Source organism: Capra hircus, chromosome 3 (assembly GCF_001704415.2).
Source record: "Capra hircus breed San Clemente chromosome 3, ASM170441v1, whole genome shotgun sequence".
NCBI classification, from domain to species: Eukaryota; Metazoa; Chordata; class Mammalia; order Artiodactyla; family Bovidae; genus Capra; species Capra hircus.
This window is the reverse complement of record NC_030810.1, coordinates 21,312,039-21,329,186: the sequence shown is the minus strand read 5'-3', so window position 1 is coordinate 21,329,186 and position 17,148 is coordinate 21,312,039. Positions and strand designations below refer to the sequence as shown.

The 17,148-nt window shown below is 40.2% G+C and overlaps 1 protein-coding gene across 1 annotated transcript in view; it reads left to right on the top strand.

Moving 5' to 3' along the window:
• Nucleotides 1–17,148, top strand: part of EFCAB14 (EF-hand calcium binding domain 14) — a 38,836-nt gene that overhangs the window by 17,415 nt on the left and 4,273 nt on the right. Inside the window, exons 4-10 of the mRNA XM_005678500.3 lie at nt 1,872–1,970; nt 5,525–5,635; nt 7,754–7,858; nt 8,894–9,085; nt 10,832–10,918; nt 13,220–13,331; nt 14,265–14,390. Of these exons, the coding sequence (XP_005678557.1) occupies nt 1,872–1,970; nt 5,525–5,635; nt 7,754–7,858; nt 8,894–9,085; nt 10,832–10,918; nt 13,220–13,331; nt 14,265–14,390 (832 nt within the window). The remainder of the gene's footprint in view (nt 1–1,871; nt 1,971–5,524; nt 5,636–7,753; nt 7,859–8,893; nt 9,086–10,831; nt 10,919–13,219; nt 13,332–14,264; nt 14,391–17,148) is intronic.

Here is a 17,148-nt window from a genome sequence, read left to right as displayed (position 1 = left end):
CTCTCTAACCTCCAAATATGCCAAGTCTTCCCCACACCGGGACCTAGCAGTTCCCACTTGCCTGAAATGTACTTCTTTTGATCTGGCTGGTTAATTGCTTATTTGTATCTAATCTTAAATTTCATCTTCTAATAGAGGCCTTCTCTGATAGTCCAGTCTGAAGTAGCTACCCAGTCATTCATCAAGTCATTTTAATTTTCCTCTAATGCATCCCACTATCTAAATATTTTTCTTATATGAAATTCTATGTCTCTTTGCACTAAAATGTAAACACCAATGATCACTGACATCTGTGTTGTTTACCACTGGAATAAAATAGGGCTCGATAAATATTTGTTGCAGGAATGAATGAATGAGAAGGCTTCCCTGGTGACTCAGTGGTAAAGAATCCACCTGCTAATGCAGAAAGCACAGGAGATCCAGGTTTGATCCCTGGGTCAGGAAGATCCCCTGGAGTAGGAAATGGCAACCTACTCTAGTATTCTTGCCTGGAAAATCCCATGGGCAGGGGAGCCTGGCAGGCTGCAGTCCATGGGGTCACAGATAGCTGGACATGACTGTGACTCAGCATGCACGAATGAATGAGAGGATGAATGAAAGGAAAATGGTCTGACACCCCTGAACATATCCCTCATAAAAGGAAAGAGGGGGAAAAGTTCCAGGGCTCCCCACTGCACTCCCTTGTTCAGAACATGCTGCTGCTCACTGCAGGAGCTCTCTTTAAATACTTTACGTAGTAGTTGTTATTATCTCATACCTTTTTTCTTTGTTCTTCTATCACCTTTCTACCAGGATGTAAGCTCCATGAGAGCAAAACCTCATGGTCTTGTTTGCTACTTTCTCCACAGTGTTGGGCACAGAGAAGGTGCCAAATATGTGTTAAGAAAAGAATAAGGGGTCAGATTTATGCCTACCACAGGGTTAGGCATGTCACAAGTGACCAGAACCTTCCTTGATTACTCTGTGAGGCCACTCTGAATATAATTGCTATTGGTAGGTCTGTGTTCTCATCCTCGAATTTGGGACAGGAAAGCAGTGTGGAACTGCATCTTCAGCTGCCTTGCAGTTGTTGGAGTATGATCTCTGCAACCTGAAATGGCATGTTACACAGGTTCCCCCAGTCCTCAATCAAGAGAGAAGTACAGCTATTTAGAATTTTATCCCTAAATCACAGAAGAGAAGATACAATTTCTTTTGATTCAACTCCTATTTTAATACATTCAGTCTATCAGTCAGCCAGCAAGTTAGTGGGTATTTATTGAGCCCCTTCAGGGTCCAAAGTAGTGCTTTGGTTGAGCAATTGAGTTTGAAATATTAATCACATGGTTAAACCAAAACTAAATCCCCAAGTAGTTGAAAGTGCCATTCAAGTTGTCAGGTTCAGTTCCTGTCGATTATATTTTGTGATGATGAGCTTTTACTTTTTGTTCCCACTTGGGTAGGAACAAAAGTTCAGTAAGTAACTGAGGTGGTATTTTTTATCAAAATGAAATCTTTCAGAGGTCCTTGATCATCAGCTTTCTTCCTGTACAGTTGTTTAAGGGTTGTATTATAACCACTGCATCTTTTGGATAATTTAAGATTTTTGGATCTTGTAGCTGCTAAGAGTCGGGTAAAGAATAATACCTGCCTTTCCCTCTTTGGCCTGACCAGGAGAGAAGGGGTATTATTGGTGCCTTCCACACCTCAGGTCAATCCAAGGTACTCCACAGAGTTCCTCTGTTTCTGTGAGCTGATAGGACAGAATGTCTGGATTGCAGAATCACATGGCATCCAAAGGTGCCTTGACAATCCTCATCAACTGCAGTGTGTGAAGCGATCATTTGTTCTACAGATTCTGTTTTCATTGTTTATTACTCACTTCCTTTCAGATTTCTCTGCTGACTTCTGCAGTAAACCACCTCAAAGCCAATGTCAAGTCAGCTGCAGACTTAATTAGCCTGCCTGCCACTGTAGAGGGACTTCAGAAGGTAAGTGCTGTGTATAGATATTGAAATTAACCAACTGTAATTCTACCTTCTTGCAAATTTTCTTTGAAAGGCTGGTATTTGAAATCAGCTACTCCAAGAAGACAGTAGCAGAGTTTAAGATATCTCTGTTTTGGTGTGGTTAGTTGGGCTTTTAATTTGCAACAGGTGACTTTAACTATGGTTTATATGGATTCACACCATTTTATTTGGCTTCCCAAATCCCAGGAGTGCTTTGCTGGGACTCTTATGTTAACATGTGTGGGTTTGCTTCTCATTACTTGCCTTTTCAGTTCATCATCCACAGTGTCTTTATGAAAGCAAAACAGTTGTACATGAGAGTTGCCCTAAATTGCTCTTATTTTCCATAATTGAGAAAGAGAGGTGTTTTTGGTGTCTGTGTTTTTATTGGTTTTGGTTTAAAAAAAAAAAGATTTAGAGGAGTATAAATAAAATTCTGGGATATGATAAATGTTGACAAACATGTGGTGCAAAGAAAACTTTTGAACACTCCTGCTGAGAGTATAATTGGTAAAAAGTATTTTAGAAAACAGTATATTTTATTTTATAAAGGTGAAGGTGCACACCCTCTAAGCAAATCACTCTATGTATGCTAGACTCTAGGCCCTAGGCAAACAGTACTTTAGAATTTCTGTTTACTGGATCCCTAGGATTCAGACCGAGAGCAAGAGACAGTGACCAACCAAATGAAGAATATGTGAGGATCTCTAGACCTGGGTGGGGAGAATGGGTTGGGAATGGAAGGAAAAGAGGGCACACAAGCAAAATGAGGCTGTGGGGCAGGAAATGAAAGAAGAGATTCTGGAGCAGGAAACCCCAGACAATGGGTATCAAATCTAGAATCTTTGACTTTTAAAAGCCAACATGTGGCTCCTGTTTTTGTTGTTGTTGCTATTATTTAGTCACTAAGTTGTATCTGACTCTTTTGCAACCCCATGGACTGTAGCCCACCAGGCTGCTCTGTCCATGGGATTTCCCAGGCAAGAATACTAGAATGGGTTGCCATTTCTTCTCCAGGGGATCTTCCCAACCCAGGGATCGAACCTGTGTCTCCTGTGTTGGCAGGTGGATTCTTTACCGCTGAGCCACCAGGGGAGCCCCACACCACCCTCTGCTAAGTCGCTTCAGTCGTGTCCGACTCTGTGTGACCCCATAGATGGCAGCCCACCAGGCTCCCCCGTCCCTGGGACTCTCCAGGCAAGAACACTAGAGTGGGTTGCCATTTCCTTCTCCAATGCATGAAAGTGAAAAGTGAAAGGGAAGTCGCTCGGTCGTGTCCGACTCTTCACGACCCAATGGACTGCAGCCTACCAGGCTCCTCCATCCATGGGATTTTCCAGGCAAGAGGGCTGGAGTGGGGTGCCTTCGCCTTCTCCACCCTCTATAAACATATAAATTGTTTGCAGCAAGGAATGAGAAATTCCTAAGCCAGAAACAAAACTTTTAGAGCCATACCACTGTGTGTACACAGTCTCTACAGTCTGCTATTTGTCCAATATGGTCATCTGCTTACCACTTAAAAAAAAAAAATAGGGACCAGATGAGACCAGATCCTTTTTGCCATTGTTCCAAAGGCCAAGTGGGGAAAAAGGAGGCCTCTGTAGCCTTCAATGCCAGAGTTACTTTCTGGCAGTCTCGCATTCGAAGAGGAAATTGGTTTATTTTCACATTCATTAATTCAATAAATATTTGTGGGACTTCCTCCAGTATGTGCCAGGCACTTTGCAGTTGGTGAGAATGCTAGTTTCAGGGTTTTGCTGTAGAGTTCACGTGGTGCTGTCAGCTGTTTCCTCAAAAAAAAATCTTAAACAAGAGCTTACTATCTTTTTGCATCCTGATGGGCTCATACATCCAGTCGGTGAGGATTCTCTAACAGTGGATGTCTTTGAATGCTTGTAGCTTCTGTAACAACAGAGCTTGTATAGATAACATGCCTCCTTAGAGACTTCTGCCCAGCATGTTGTCTCCTTGCAATCCTGTGCATTTATAATGTCAGGCACTACTTTTATTACAAGTGGCTCAGTTTTGAAGTGGTAGGTCATCTCAAAAACCGAACTTCAATGTATCTCTTGTAATTTTTTTTTAATGTTGAAAATGACATTTCTTTTCTCTTGGATTCCTGACTGGCTATCGGTATAATAAAAATACCCTTGGTTAAAAATACTAATGGGACACTATAAAATTGTCAGTATATCTTAATGAAAGGCCAACACCTACCAAATTAGTAACACTCTTTGGTATGATCCCTTAGAACAAGCTGTTTTTAAAAAGACAGTTTCTGAATCATATTCCTAAGTCCCCAATCCACTTGGGCTCCTTACACATAATGAAAGCAAATAAGCTACTACCCATATCAAACTCTACTCAGTAGTTACTGATGGGATTCTAAAGCAGAAGAAAACATGCTGCCAAATGAAATTTTCCCTTCATCTCTGCAATGCTGGGTTTCCCAAAGCCAAAAATAGCTCCACCTATTTTTATTCAGAAGTCATCATTTTCTCCTGAGAGTGGCAATCTACTGTGTTACCTCTGGTCATCTGCCTGCGGGGCTTGATAGAGACAGTTTGTGGGAGAACTTTACCTATGAGTCCCAGGTTTATAAACTAGTATTTTTTTTTTTTTTTTTTTTAGGAAAGCTCTGGCCTTTCTCTATGAAAATTGTGTGTGTGTGTGTGTGTGTAGTTTCTGGTTAATTGTGTCAGCACAAGCTACATGGAATTCATAGTTTGAAGATATTTGAAATAATCTTCCATTAGGTCAGTGTTTAATGTAAAATCACAATGATATACCACTGCACTCCCACTAGAATGACTAACAAAGAACAGACTGAGGATACTAGTATTGATGAGAGATGGAATAAACAAGTTAAGAATACATACCATATGATCAGACATTCACTCCTAAGTATTGTGATGACAGGAAGACATATAATGAAGGGAAATGAAAACATATGCCCACATGAAGACTTGTATGTGAGTGTTCATAGCAGCTTTATTTGTAATAATCAAATGTTGAAAACAACCTAAGTGGCCATCAACAGGTCAGGAGATAAACCGTGATGTATCCATACAGTGGAATGCTAATCAACAACATACTGAGTAGCTACAGCGTATATAAATCTCAGAATAATTATACTGTGTGAAAGAAGCCATACCAGAACAACAACAAAAAAATACATGCTCACTCACTGTTCTATTTATATACAATTCTAGCAAATGCAAACTGACATATATAGGTATATAGATAAATAGATAGGTAGTGATAGAAAATGGATCAGTGGTTGCCTGGCAGTGGGGAGGAATGAATTACAAAGGGGTGTGAGGAAACTTGGGGGTGATTGATGTTTATTATCTTGATTGCAGTAATGGTTTCATAGATGTGTGTGTGTGTGTGTGTGTGTGTGTGTGTGTGTCAAAATTTAGCAAGTTATACATTTTAAATATGTTCAGTTTATTGTATATCAGTTGTGTCTTAATAAAGCTATTAAAAATTTCAAAAAGGAAAAAACACCGACCCTACTCCATGTTTCTGTTCAGAGTGTAGCTTCCATTGGCAACACTTTAAATAGTGTCCATCTTGCTGTGGAGGCAATACAGAAGACTGTGGATGAACACAAGAAAACCGTGGAGCTACTACAGAGCGACATGGTAAGGAAATCTACAAACGCTGTGGAAAGTCAGCACACTCCCACCTGCCCTTTTCTGTGTTCTCATGGGATACTAACTTTCCACTTACCTAAACAGACCACACTAGGCACCTTTTTAAAATATACAATAGGCAGTGTTTATTGATTTTTCTATAACCTGTAAACTAAGTTAGATAGGAAAAGCCGAGTCTTTTGCAAATGTGGGAAAGGGGGTACAAGCACTCAGATGCCATTCTCAGAGTGGAATGTGTCAGAAATAAAATGGAAAAGAAGGAAAGGGGGTGAGGAAGTGTCTTATTTATTGCTGCATAACAAATCACCCTAAAACTTAGTGGCTTAAAACAACATTGGATTATTTCTCACTCTTCTGTGGATCAGGAGTTGGGGCAGGGCTCTTAGACTGTTGGAATGATTAGAGGCCAAGCAAAGAGGAGCTCCAGAGGATGAAAGGCCAGCTTGGGTGTTCCAGCTTTAGCCAGTCTCCCAGTCAGATTACAGGTGCATGGATGACCTCAGCCTATGCCATGTGAAGCAGAATGCTGCCCCACCCCCTTTGAGCCCAGTCAACGCACAGAATCATGAGAAATAGTAAACAATTGTTTTAAGCCACCAAGTTTGGGGATGATTTGTTATGCAGCAACAGATAACTGAGACAAAAGCAAAACCCCTGCAGTGTTCAGGAATTGCTTTCAAATTTCTCTTAATGCTGTGCCAATGTAAGCTGTCTCAGTCCTTCAGAAGCTTTAATTTATCTCCTAATGGATACTCAGCTCCACGAAAGGTTTATGAAGGTTGAAAAAGAATGGCACAGCCCTCACTGTCCTGCCAGAGAGAAGAGTTATCCATACGTGAAATCAGGATGGTTCAAGACACACAAAAGTTCCCTAGCTTCTCCACCAATTTCTAGATCTCCCCTGCATGTTATTTTCAAGCTTTGGAGTTTCAAGTTTAAACTGAGCAGTTTGTACCAAGGAGACTTGGACTATATTAGAGCTCTGGAAAGGAGGGTTTTTCATTTTCTTCAGAACAAGTACTCGTCATTTTCATTTAGTGGGGCTGACCCAGAAGAAAAAGCCTTGATCTGGGTGTCCACACACCCTGGATTCTATTAATTCTAGCTCTGCCCTGTAATTGTGTGATCCATAATAATAAAGACTTCTCTAACCTAACAGCTTTTTTATTATTATTATTATTTTAATAGCTTGAGCATTTTCTCAAAGTAGTTATTTTCTAAAATACTTTTTCCTAACTCAAAAATTCATACTTTATAGAACCATGGGATTATTTTTTTCTCCTCTCTTTTTCTCTATTTTTACCATTTGATTATTATAGAAGCAGAGTTGACAATGTCTAGGATTTCAGATTTCAAGGAAGACAATTTATTTTGGCCAGTTGCATACTCTTATCATTAAATTTGCATCTTTTAAACTTCCATGGTTGCCAGTGGTAATCCTACTGCTGAATAAGCCATACAAACATTTTCTGTTAGAGGGAAAAGTGTATATAAACATGTCATAGTTCAGTCTCTTCAGAAAGAGTCTTGAGCACTGGGAATGGGATGAGAAAGAAAGGGTAACCTTCAGACATAACTCTTGGCATGTGCTGTACAAACTGAAAAGTTACTGATGTGCATGGTTGGTTATGTTGCTCAATGCCCAAAGCCAGTGGTTCCATGACTGGCTGTTCTTTGAATGTACAGGTCTCTTTAGTCCTGGGAAAATGGTGACACTAACCAGGTTCAGACCGAGTTGATCCTGGGAGATTTAGTGGTTCTGTAGTTTCTCTGAGAATAAAGGGAACTGGGGGAGAAGACCTAGTTTTAAGGGAGTTCATTCTCAGTTTCTCATTCTGAGGCTAAGAAACAGGACCTCAGGTCCCTGACGTAGTCTGGGTGCTGCTGGTCCAGTCCAGGCTTTAGGCCAGGCCTCCCCAGAAGTACCTGGTGCCCTCAGGCCTAGCACAGAACTGATCACACTAAGGCTTTCAGGAAATAATTGTTGATTAATCTGTGAATGCCTCTGTGAGAAGCTGAAATGTTCCAGGGCCATCCCTGATGAATAAGTAGATGTAGTTATTATTAGTACTCACTGCCTATAGCAACCTCTGTTCCTGTTAACAGAATCAGCACACCTTGAAGGAGAGCAATGGAAGCAACCAGATCATTCCATCACCTTCCGCTATATCTGAACTTGACAATAAAACCCGCAGTGAGAATTTGAAACAGGTACTTTTGACTCTGGTTTAACTCCCTTGTGACCACACTATAATCTGAAGGTGACCTGCGTAGTGTGGGCTCCATGTTGTGGTCCCTCAGCAGGCATCTCTTGCACACATTTGCCTGCCTGAGAGCTAAGCAGAGAGAGGGTATGTGTGACTCTGTCAGGGATCCAACATGCTGCTTGTCTTCCTCCTTGGCACACTGTGTTTTTTTCCCCTACATGTCCATCAGTGGAGTATTCCTTTTTATATCTTGAAAGTCATAGAGTGGCTAGATTATCCTGAAAATGTTTTTGAGAAATAGCAGTCTGGACAAATTAAAGATGGGTGAATAGTAGATTAAAATGATAGCTGTTTTGAGTCACAATTCAGAACAGTAGAAAGCATATCCTTGAAAATGAAGAGTTTCTAAAGACTAAAGACCAGAGGAGGGAAGAGGATATTGAGTTCAGAATCACATTAAAGAGAATAAAAGAAATCTTCACTAAGAAGAATTCCTGTACTGAGCTTAATGCCCTGTAAAGCCTGTAGTCATCATTCCTTTTTAAGTAGCAATCAGTACTGGAGAATGTCAGTAAAAATAATTGAATCTTATACTAAATAATGCACTACCTGTTATGGTTTTGCTAGATGAGCCAGTTCAGTAATTGGTATTGTTCCGATGGTGGTTTCGTTCTGACAAATTAGGTTAATGAGCATTTCAGTTAATAACCCAGCAAGCTTTCTCACCAGCAGGTGAGGTAAACATTGAGAAATCAGTTCCCAAGCTCTCAGCTTTCTAGGACCAGAGAGTGAAGCATGTGGGTAGTCTCTTCCCTCTTTCCCCCTCCTGTCTAACTGAGGTCAGATAATTCCAGAGGGAGCCAACTGGGAGCAGTTCAGAGGGGAGGGACAAAGCAGGGGCAGACGATCGATGGTCCAGAGCAGGGAAAGGCGTTCACTTCAGTAACTTGACAAAATAAGGGTTGTTCACTGCTGCTTCCCTGCTTGTCTAGTACATGTCTTTAGCTGGATTCCATGACTTGATTTATTTCCACTCTAGGATATCCTGTACCTTCACAGCTTTTTAGAGGAAGTAAACAGTGCCCAAATGGGGTACCAGAGACAGAATGATCTTAAACTCGAGGGGATGAATGAGACCGTCAGTAATCTTACCCAGAGAGTCAACTTGATAGAAAGAGATCTGGTTGCTATGAGCAAGGTGGAAAAGCAAGCGAACCTGTCCTCCAGCATGGTAAGCCTCTTCCCGTCTTTTTGACATGTTCTGTGTTGCATTGTGTTTTGTCTGTACAGGGATGACATTCCACCACCTTTTCAGACACTGACCTCTGGCATACTTGAGAGGCTCCACGTTTGTGTTGTGCTTAATCCTGTCTCCTCTAATCCTTACACTAGCTCTGTGATGTGAATGGTACAGACGGTGTTAGTCCTGATTTGGAAGGGAGATGTGGAGAGGTCCAATTGCTTGCCAAGACCTCCCCACAAGTTATTGGCAAAGATGACAAGCCTCCTTTTGTGTTGCCGGTGACTCATCTGGTAGGGAAGCTCTGGCACATACTTTCAAGGAAAGTCTTCTTGATCTTTTCATTTTTAAGTTACTAAGATGGAAAAAAGTCTGAAAAAAATATATATGTACATGAAATGTAATCACTTTGTTGTAAATTGAAAACTAATGCAACACTGTAAATCAATTGTACTTCAGTTTGGGACTTCCCTGGTGGCTAAGATGCCATGCTTCCAATGCAGGGGCCCCCAGTTCAATCCCTGGTCAGGGAACTAGATCCCACATGCCATGGGTAAGACTCGGCACAGCCAAATTTAAAAAAAAAAAAAATCAGCACTTAAAGAAAAAGTTATTAAGGGTGAGAACAATGACAGTGACAATAACTAGAGAATCTTGTTTTTTTAAGCCCAAACTAGGCTTTCAGACTTGTCCTGTTTCAGTCTTCATCTGACATTGCAGAAAATGTCAGGAAAACTGTTTAAGACACATCAGGTCAGACCACCTCCTCCTGTAAAGAGATTGTTGAGTCCATCCTCTCATTTTACACAAGAGGAGCCCGAATGATGTACTGAGTCACTGATGCTGACAGATTGTATGGTTTACTGATTTTTATGTTATTGCAAATAAAATGTGAGGGGTTTTTTTTCTTTTTTAAAAAAACCACTTTTACTATTTGAAATCCATGTGGATAATTTTTTAATAGCTGCAAGCCCCACCCTTAAAAATTTCATACAGCAAAGACAGGCATATGTAGAAATAGAAACCAAATATAGGACATTGTACTGTAAATCAAGTAACCACCAAAGCTGGAAGAAAGCCCGCAAGTAACGTCAAGCTCTGGCACACAGCAAACAACCTTTGAACTGGCTCTGCCACGGTGCAGCCTTGGCAAGTTGCCTGGCCTTGGCTTTGAGATTAGAGGAGGAGAACCTGTTCCTCCTCCTCCTTTCCAGGGGTATGTAATTTACTACAAAGCTGCGAAGATTAAAGGAGCCTTCTTTCAAAAAGCCCTTTTGAACTTAGCTAAACTAAGGACGGTAGAGGCTAGGAATTTGGGGTGATTTGATGAGTATTAGGCCTTGAAGATTGTTTTTCAAGGCTTTTTGTGAAAACTCACCGGCCCTAAAGCTCCCCATACTGTCCCTCCCCTCCCCACTCTATTTTTCTCTAGAAAAGGAAATTGCCAATAGTACCATCTGTCCTACTGTTTTTTCTAACTGAATCAACCTAGCATGGTTTTGGGTTAAAATTCTCTCGCTTTTTGAAGTTTGTGATGGAAACAACTAGAAACTAGTTTCAGCTTTGTCTCTCTAAAACCTTTCTCCCTCTCCTCTTATTCTCCTCCTGGTATTTCTGTTGAGTGTTCTGAGACCCTTTAAATAAGTTTGGCAAGTTTGTTTAAAAAGTCCTAAACGTTGCTTAAGTTTTCATGTTTTCCTTTAATCTTCTCTCATTTTGTTCCTTTTACCCTTTAAGGTGAATGATAGAGCTGCCACTCTGAAGAGAGAGTCTTTGCATCAAGTGACCAACAGAATAGAGTCAGTAAAATCCCAGGGCATAAAGGTAAATAATAAGAGGCTTTCTCTGAAGTAAGAGTAAATGCATAGGCATCTGCTTCTTTCTCAAAGGGAGCACTTCATTCTTTTTTGCTGAAAATTCAAGACACAGTAATTAGTATATTAGTAAATAAGTAAATACTTTTATCAGGCACCTTGCCCCATGCCCAGCTCTCTGCTAGAAGCTGGGGTGACCACAGTGAGCAGGATAGACATGTGACCGCTCTTGTGGTAGAACTCAAAGATCAATCAAAAGACCATTAACATATAATTGAGTGAAATATAAGTGCTACAGAGGAAAAGTATCGGATATCACAGAGTGTTAACAGAACAGGAAGACTTCCCTAAGGGAGGGACTTTTAAGCTAAGACAGTAAGTTCTCTATACTGTTGATGGGGAACAGAGGCATAAATTATCGAAAAATGGTATCTAAACTAAAAATTATTTCTTGTTGTTAGGATTACAGTCTTTGGGGGAATGGAAGAGGGGAGAAAAGATTGTAGTCTCAGTGCATACAAAGTCCTTTTAAGCTTCAGCCAGTTCCCTTCACCTTATACCTTCCCATTTTTCCTTTCTCCTAGATATATTGTCTAGATAAGACAAACAATCTGATATTTTGATATCCCCAGAAGGAAAGGGTGTTTTCAACATTCTCTGTGATTAGAGTATTGTGTAATATTAGTATTATAAGACCTGGGTTAAGATAAAGGAAAAGCCAGGAAGATCATGACTGAGTGACTAAAATATCATTTCATATGCACATTGCATTTGATAAGCTCAAGGATGTGAGTTCACAGGAAATGAACTTGGAAATGAACCATATATCAGACAATTTTCAGTGTAATGCTTTCCATCTATTCTTGTTCTTAAAACAGTTTTGTGTATTATCTAGATAAAAATCACATATATTAAGATTTTAGTGCTTTAAAAGCTAGGTTTTTGTTGAGTTTTCTAATTGCTACTACCGAAAAAAATTTGAACTTCACCTAGAGAATAACAAGAGAAATTTAAGATCCAGATAAAAATGTTGAGCACAAAAAAAGTAACAGATGGTTACTATTGGAAAATAGTAGTGATTTCAACAACAGTTCAGATTTTAATACTAAATATCAGAATCAATTAGAGCTAGTACACATTTTTGCCTGAATTTTTTGGCTTTGCTTCCAACACTTTGTGATTTTTAACTGTTACCCCAATGTCTTAGTGCTGCCTCATCTAAGCATCCTGGCAAAATGCAATTTCTCCTTGCCATAAATCATTCAAGCATTTAGCACCTAGTTTTAGCTGTATATATCCATATTTTGACTCCCTAAACAAACTCAGAGTGATCCACGGTGGTGGTTTCGTCGCTCAGTTGTGTCTGACTCTTGTGGCCCCATGGACTGTAGCCGGCCAGGCTCCTCTGTCCGTGGGATTTCCCAGGCAAGAGTACTTCTACTATACAGTAACCATTTCCTTCTACTATACAGTAACTGCTAGTGTAGAATAAGGATAGGAAAGAATTAAGTAAATATATGTTGAATGAAAAAAACATGTAGTGGTCAATATTGTAATTAGACATAGGATCAGGACCTTTCAAACTAGCCTATGCAGTTAGAAACTGACCTCACAGAAACCAGACTTCTCTCTTTTTATAATTAATTGTATTTTTTATATGCCACTATATCATCTAGGAAGGAGACAGAGGTGGGGGAGGAATTTTTTTTTTTTAAGATACAAGTAAGGCCTTGAATTAGAAATACTATAATTCTTTCATGTTCCTAAACAATTCCTGCTACCAGTTGAATAGTTGTCCCAGGGGACGAGAAGGCAGACCAAGGGAATACTTGTGGTCTGGTTGCTTTTTTTTTCTTTTAAGGTGATAAGAACGTGAAATTCTGCCTGAAGTGGTATAGTCACAAGGTAAAGTAAGCGACTCAGAAAAATTATTTAGTTAGTATGAAATAGTTCCTAGACAACAGGATCCTGCCCATTTCGGAAATGGGTGTCATGAAGGCACCTGAGCAAGTGTGCATTCCTTTACTGCTGGCATATGCATGCCTTCCCCAGCTGCCAAGTGCACACGGCGAATCAGATCATCTGTGGCATAACGTCCCCTGAATGGTCCAGGCTCAAATCCAGCCCAGCCCTCATCAACACTGAGTACTAAAGATGTCTCTAGTAATTATTGATTCATTCCTTCATTGCCCTCAGAGAGAGCCTGTTTGGGGTCAAGAGCTACAGGCTAACTAGGCTTTGGGAATATCATGAAGAATCAGATGAGGTCCTCCTCGTGCCTTAAATCTTCTGTTATCTTTGTTTTGGACAGAAAGAAGATAGTTCAGATTCTCAGGTATCTAAGCTTAGAGAGAAGCTGCAGCTAATAAGTGCTCTCACAAACAAACCTGAGAGCAGCAGGCCTCCAGAGACTGCCAATGAAGGTAAGATATTCAGGACTGGCTTCTGAATATTTCACGCAGGCTTGGGCAGCTCGCCTCCCACACGGGGAATGGGGAAAGGTGTTCTGGCAGGACTGATGGCACGGAGTGAATGATGCCTGAGTGCACCGAGTTGAAGCTGCTACACTTTGCTTTCATTTAGAAAAAGCCCATTTTGCACATGATTTGTACTCCAGTCTATTAAGGGAAGAATGGGTAATGTTTAGCTGGAAATAGACTTCTCCATGCTGTCTGCATCCAATTATAGGCAGAAACATTACTGTCATAGTGTGTATTAAACCAGCCCTAAATGTTGTTTACGGGAGTCTTCATTTCTGTAAGTGCATAAAATTTACTTAAAAATAAATATTAGTCCTCCTGAAAAGCCATTAACAAGTAATAATGTGGGATCATTGGGTTGGAAGGGCCTTTGACTTTAGGCAGGGGCATAACCTAATCGTTATTAGCAGTTGCATCAACCTCTGCCGGTGCTGCTTCATGATGTAACCAAGGCACTAGATTATGTTCATTTTCACCTCTACCCACCCACAAGTATTTTTCATTTTGGGGAAAGCAATACAACTTCTGTTACTCTCTTTTACGTGGGAGACAAAAGTACAGTGGGAGGCCTTGCCCTGACATTGTGCTACATAATTGTATGGTAGCATTCTTTCAGCACAGCCAGTCTGGTGACACGTACCCTCAAATCAGGCTCTTAGCAGAGTTCCTGCGATGTCAAATCCCCAGTGCTTTTCTCATTTCAGCTTGAACTCTCAACCTCTAAACATGTGTAATGCTAACTTGAACTGTAAGAGCATCCAGTTGGGACCACAGCTTCAAGCTTAAATATTAAAGTTTGAAAGTGACCTTCAATATTGGTTTAATTTTATGTCAGACTAGACTGTTAATACTAAAACTGTATATTGTTTGTTACAGAGCAAGTACAGAATTTCACATCACAGCCATCAACATTGCCAAAATTCCCACAGTCTCTTGGAGACCAGATTGAGAAAGCTGTCCAGCTAAGACCTATTTCCCTTCCAGGAATTTCTAGCATCAAAGGTAAAATTTTTATATTATGGAATGATAGAGGAAATATCTCAAAGTTGCAACTTTCTAACTTTTTTAACTTGTAAGATAAAGACTGATATCTAACACTGTTGAGCACTTCCTGTGGGCCAGATACTTGATATGCATTATATCATATAATCCTGGTGACAATCCTGGGACCATCAGTAGTCATGTATTATACCCATTTTACCGATAGGGAATTGCCTAAAGTCCACACAGCCAATAACTGATGAGGCAAAATTCACACCAAGGCAGTTTGACAACGAAACTTTTACTCTTAACCGCACTACACTATGTTATCTCTCTGTGAATGTTTATTAGAGTCTTCAGTCATTCAATGAGTACCTAGTTAGACCCAGTGTAAGCAGTAAGAATACAGTATAAGAAGATACAGTCTCACTTTCCCCACAGATAGAAAAGTCCAGTGAACAAGACAAGCAAACATAATACTATGAGACTAGCAAAGTAAAGTAAAAGTCGACCCTGTTTGTCAGAAGTCCTCCAAAAATGAGGGGTCTTTGGCTGAAATTCGGCAAGATAAATGTTAGTAGGAAGGATCTGATTCACAGAGAAATGTGTTTGTCTTGCTTCCAGCAGTGTGTGTTCCATCCCTCTTTGTGATGTTTGGTCTCCTGATTTTGTACTTGCTAACTGCCTGGAAAATCATCCATTCCTATCACCCTCTCTGCCTGACTCTTCACCTCACTTTAGAAACCTTTCCACCAGGAAACATTTTCTTTCCTCCCAGGACTGACTAGGCTCCTCTTGTGTGTGTACTCACAGTATCTTATGTTTGCACATGTCACACTGTTGTAATTTCCTGGGGAGCTATAACATTTAGCTTCACTCTCAGCCCCTATCCTCATGCCTGGGACATGTGAATATTTGTTAAGTGAATAAGTTATCTACAGGTTACAATTAATTCTTAAAGCATAGGAGACTTAAATTTACATTGCCATTTAATTTGAGTTCTAATGAGGTGGGTGAACCTAGAGCCTATTGTACAGAGTGAGGTAAGTCAGAAAGAGAAAGATAAGTATTGTATACTAACACATATATATGGAATCTAGAAAGATGGTACTGATGAATTTATTTGCAGGGCAGCAATGGAGAAGCAGACACAGAGAACAGACTTACAGACATGGCAGGGGGAGGAAGGAGAGGGTGAGATGTATGGAGAAAGTAACATGGGAACTTATATTATCATATGTAAAATAGATACCCAGTGGGAATTTGCTCTATGACTCAGGAAACTCAAACCAGGGCTCTATGACAACCTAGAGGGGTGGGAAGAGGTGAGAGGCGGGAGGGAGGTTCAGAGGGAGGGGACATATGTATACCTACAGCTAATTCATGTTGATATTTGACAGGAAACAACCTAATTCTGTAAAGCAATTATCATTCAATTAAAAAAAAATTTTTTTAATATGTATTACCATTTAAATACTTTCTTCCCTATCCCCATTTTTTTTCTTTCTATTTTCTGGGGAGACAGGAGCATGTTAAGTTGTATTTGTTGGCAACATAAGTTGCCTCCTCCTGCTCTTCATTTTTACATCAAGAATTGATGAAATAATAAAAAAAATAAAAATAAAAAGAATTGATGAAATAAAAGGAGGAAAGACTGTTAGAGCAGATTAAGAAATAGCCATCTTAACATTTATACTTCAATCCCTAATATAGGTGGTGCACACTTTTAAATGAGTACATTTTTTAAATGACCTGAGGCAACAATCTGATTTTTCTTAGAATACTCTTGTAGAGTGTCTAACACATTCTATAAACTCATGCCCCATGTGTACACACATGCACGCACACACACAAAAAAAACATTTTCCAGTTGACCACTTGGTGGCAGGAATTGGGAACAAGTGTCTCATTGCTTTCCTGGTTTTCAGAGAGCTTTATATAGCTGCTTTGCTGGGGCTCTTAGGACTGAAAGTAGGGACTTACACAAAAGGTTGTCAACAAAATTGCTTGACAGTACTGTTCTCTGGTATTAGAGACTGAATCTATTTCTTTTACTGTTTATATTTAATTGAAGGATAACTGCTTTACACTATTGTGTTGGTTTCTGCCACACATCAACATGACTCAGCCATAGGTATACATATGTCCCCTCCCTCTTGAACCTCCCTTCTCCCTCTCACCCCTTCCCACCCCTCTAGGTTGTCATAGAGCCCTGGTTGGAGTTTCCTGAGTCATACAGCAAATTCCCACTGGCCATCTATGTGTTTCCATGTTGCTGTCTCCATTTGCCACCCTCTCTTTCCCCACTCTCCCATATCCATAAGTCTGTTCTAGAGACTGAATCATTAATACTAAGTCATTCAGTGGGGACACAGTCAAGCCCTTGTTAAACATTATATAAACAGTTGGCCCTCCTAGGTATTCATTACAGGGCCCGCTCTTGGCCAGGGTGGGAGAGTGGGGAAGGTCAGTCTCAGAAAGAGAATAGTTACATCCTATTATCCCCCTTCCCCCAACCCCTGGCAACCACTAATCTCTCAACCACTTTCTCTTTGGATTTGCCAGTTCTGGGTGTTTCATGTAAGTGGAATCATGTAATACATGGTCTTATGTGTGCTTCTTTCTTTCAATATGCCTCTTTCACTTAGCTCAATGTTTTCAAGGTTTATCTGTTTTGTGGTGTGCAACAATATTGCATTCCTTTTTTGACTGAATAATATTCCATCCTATGGATATACTGCATTTTGACTATTAGGAACAATGAAGCTGTGAACACTCA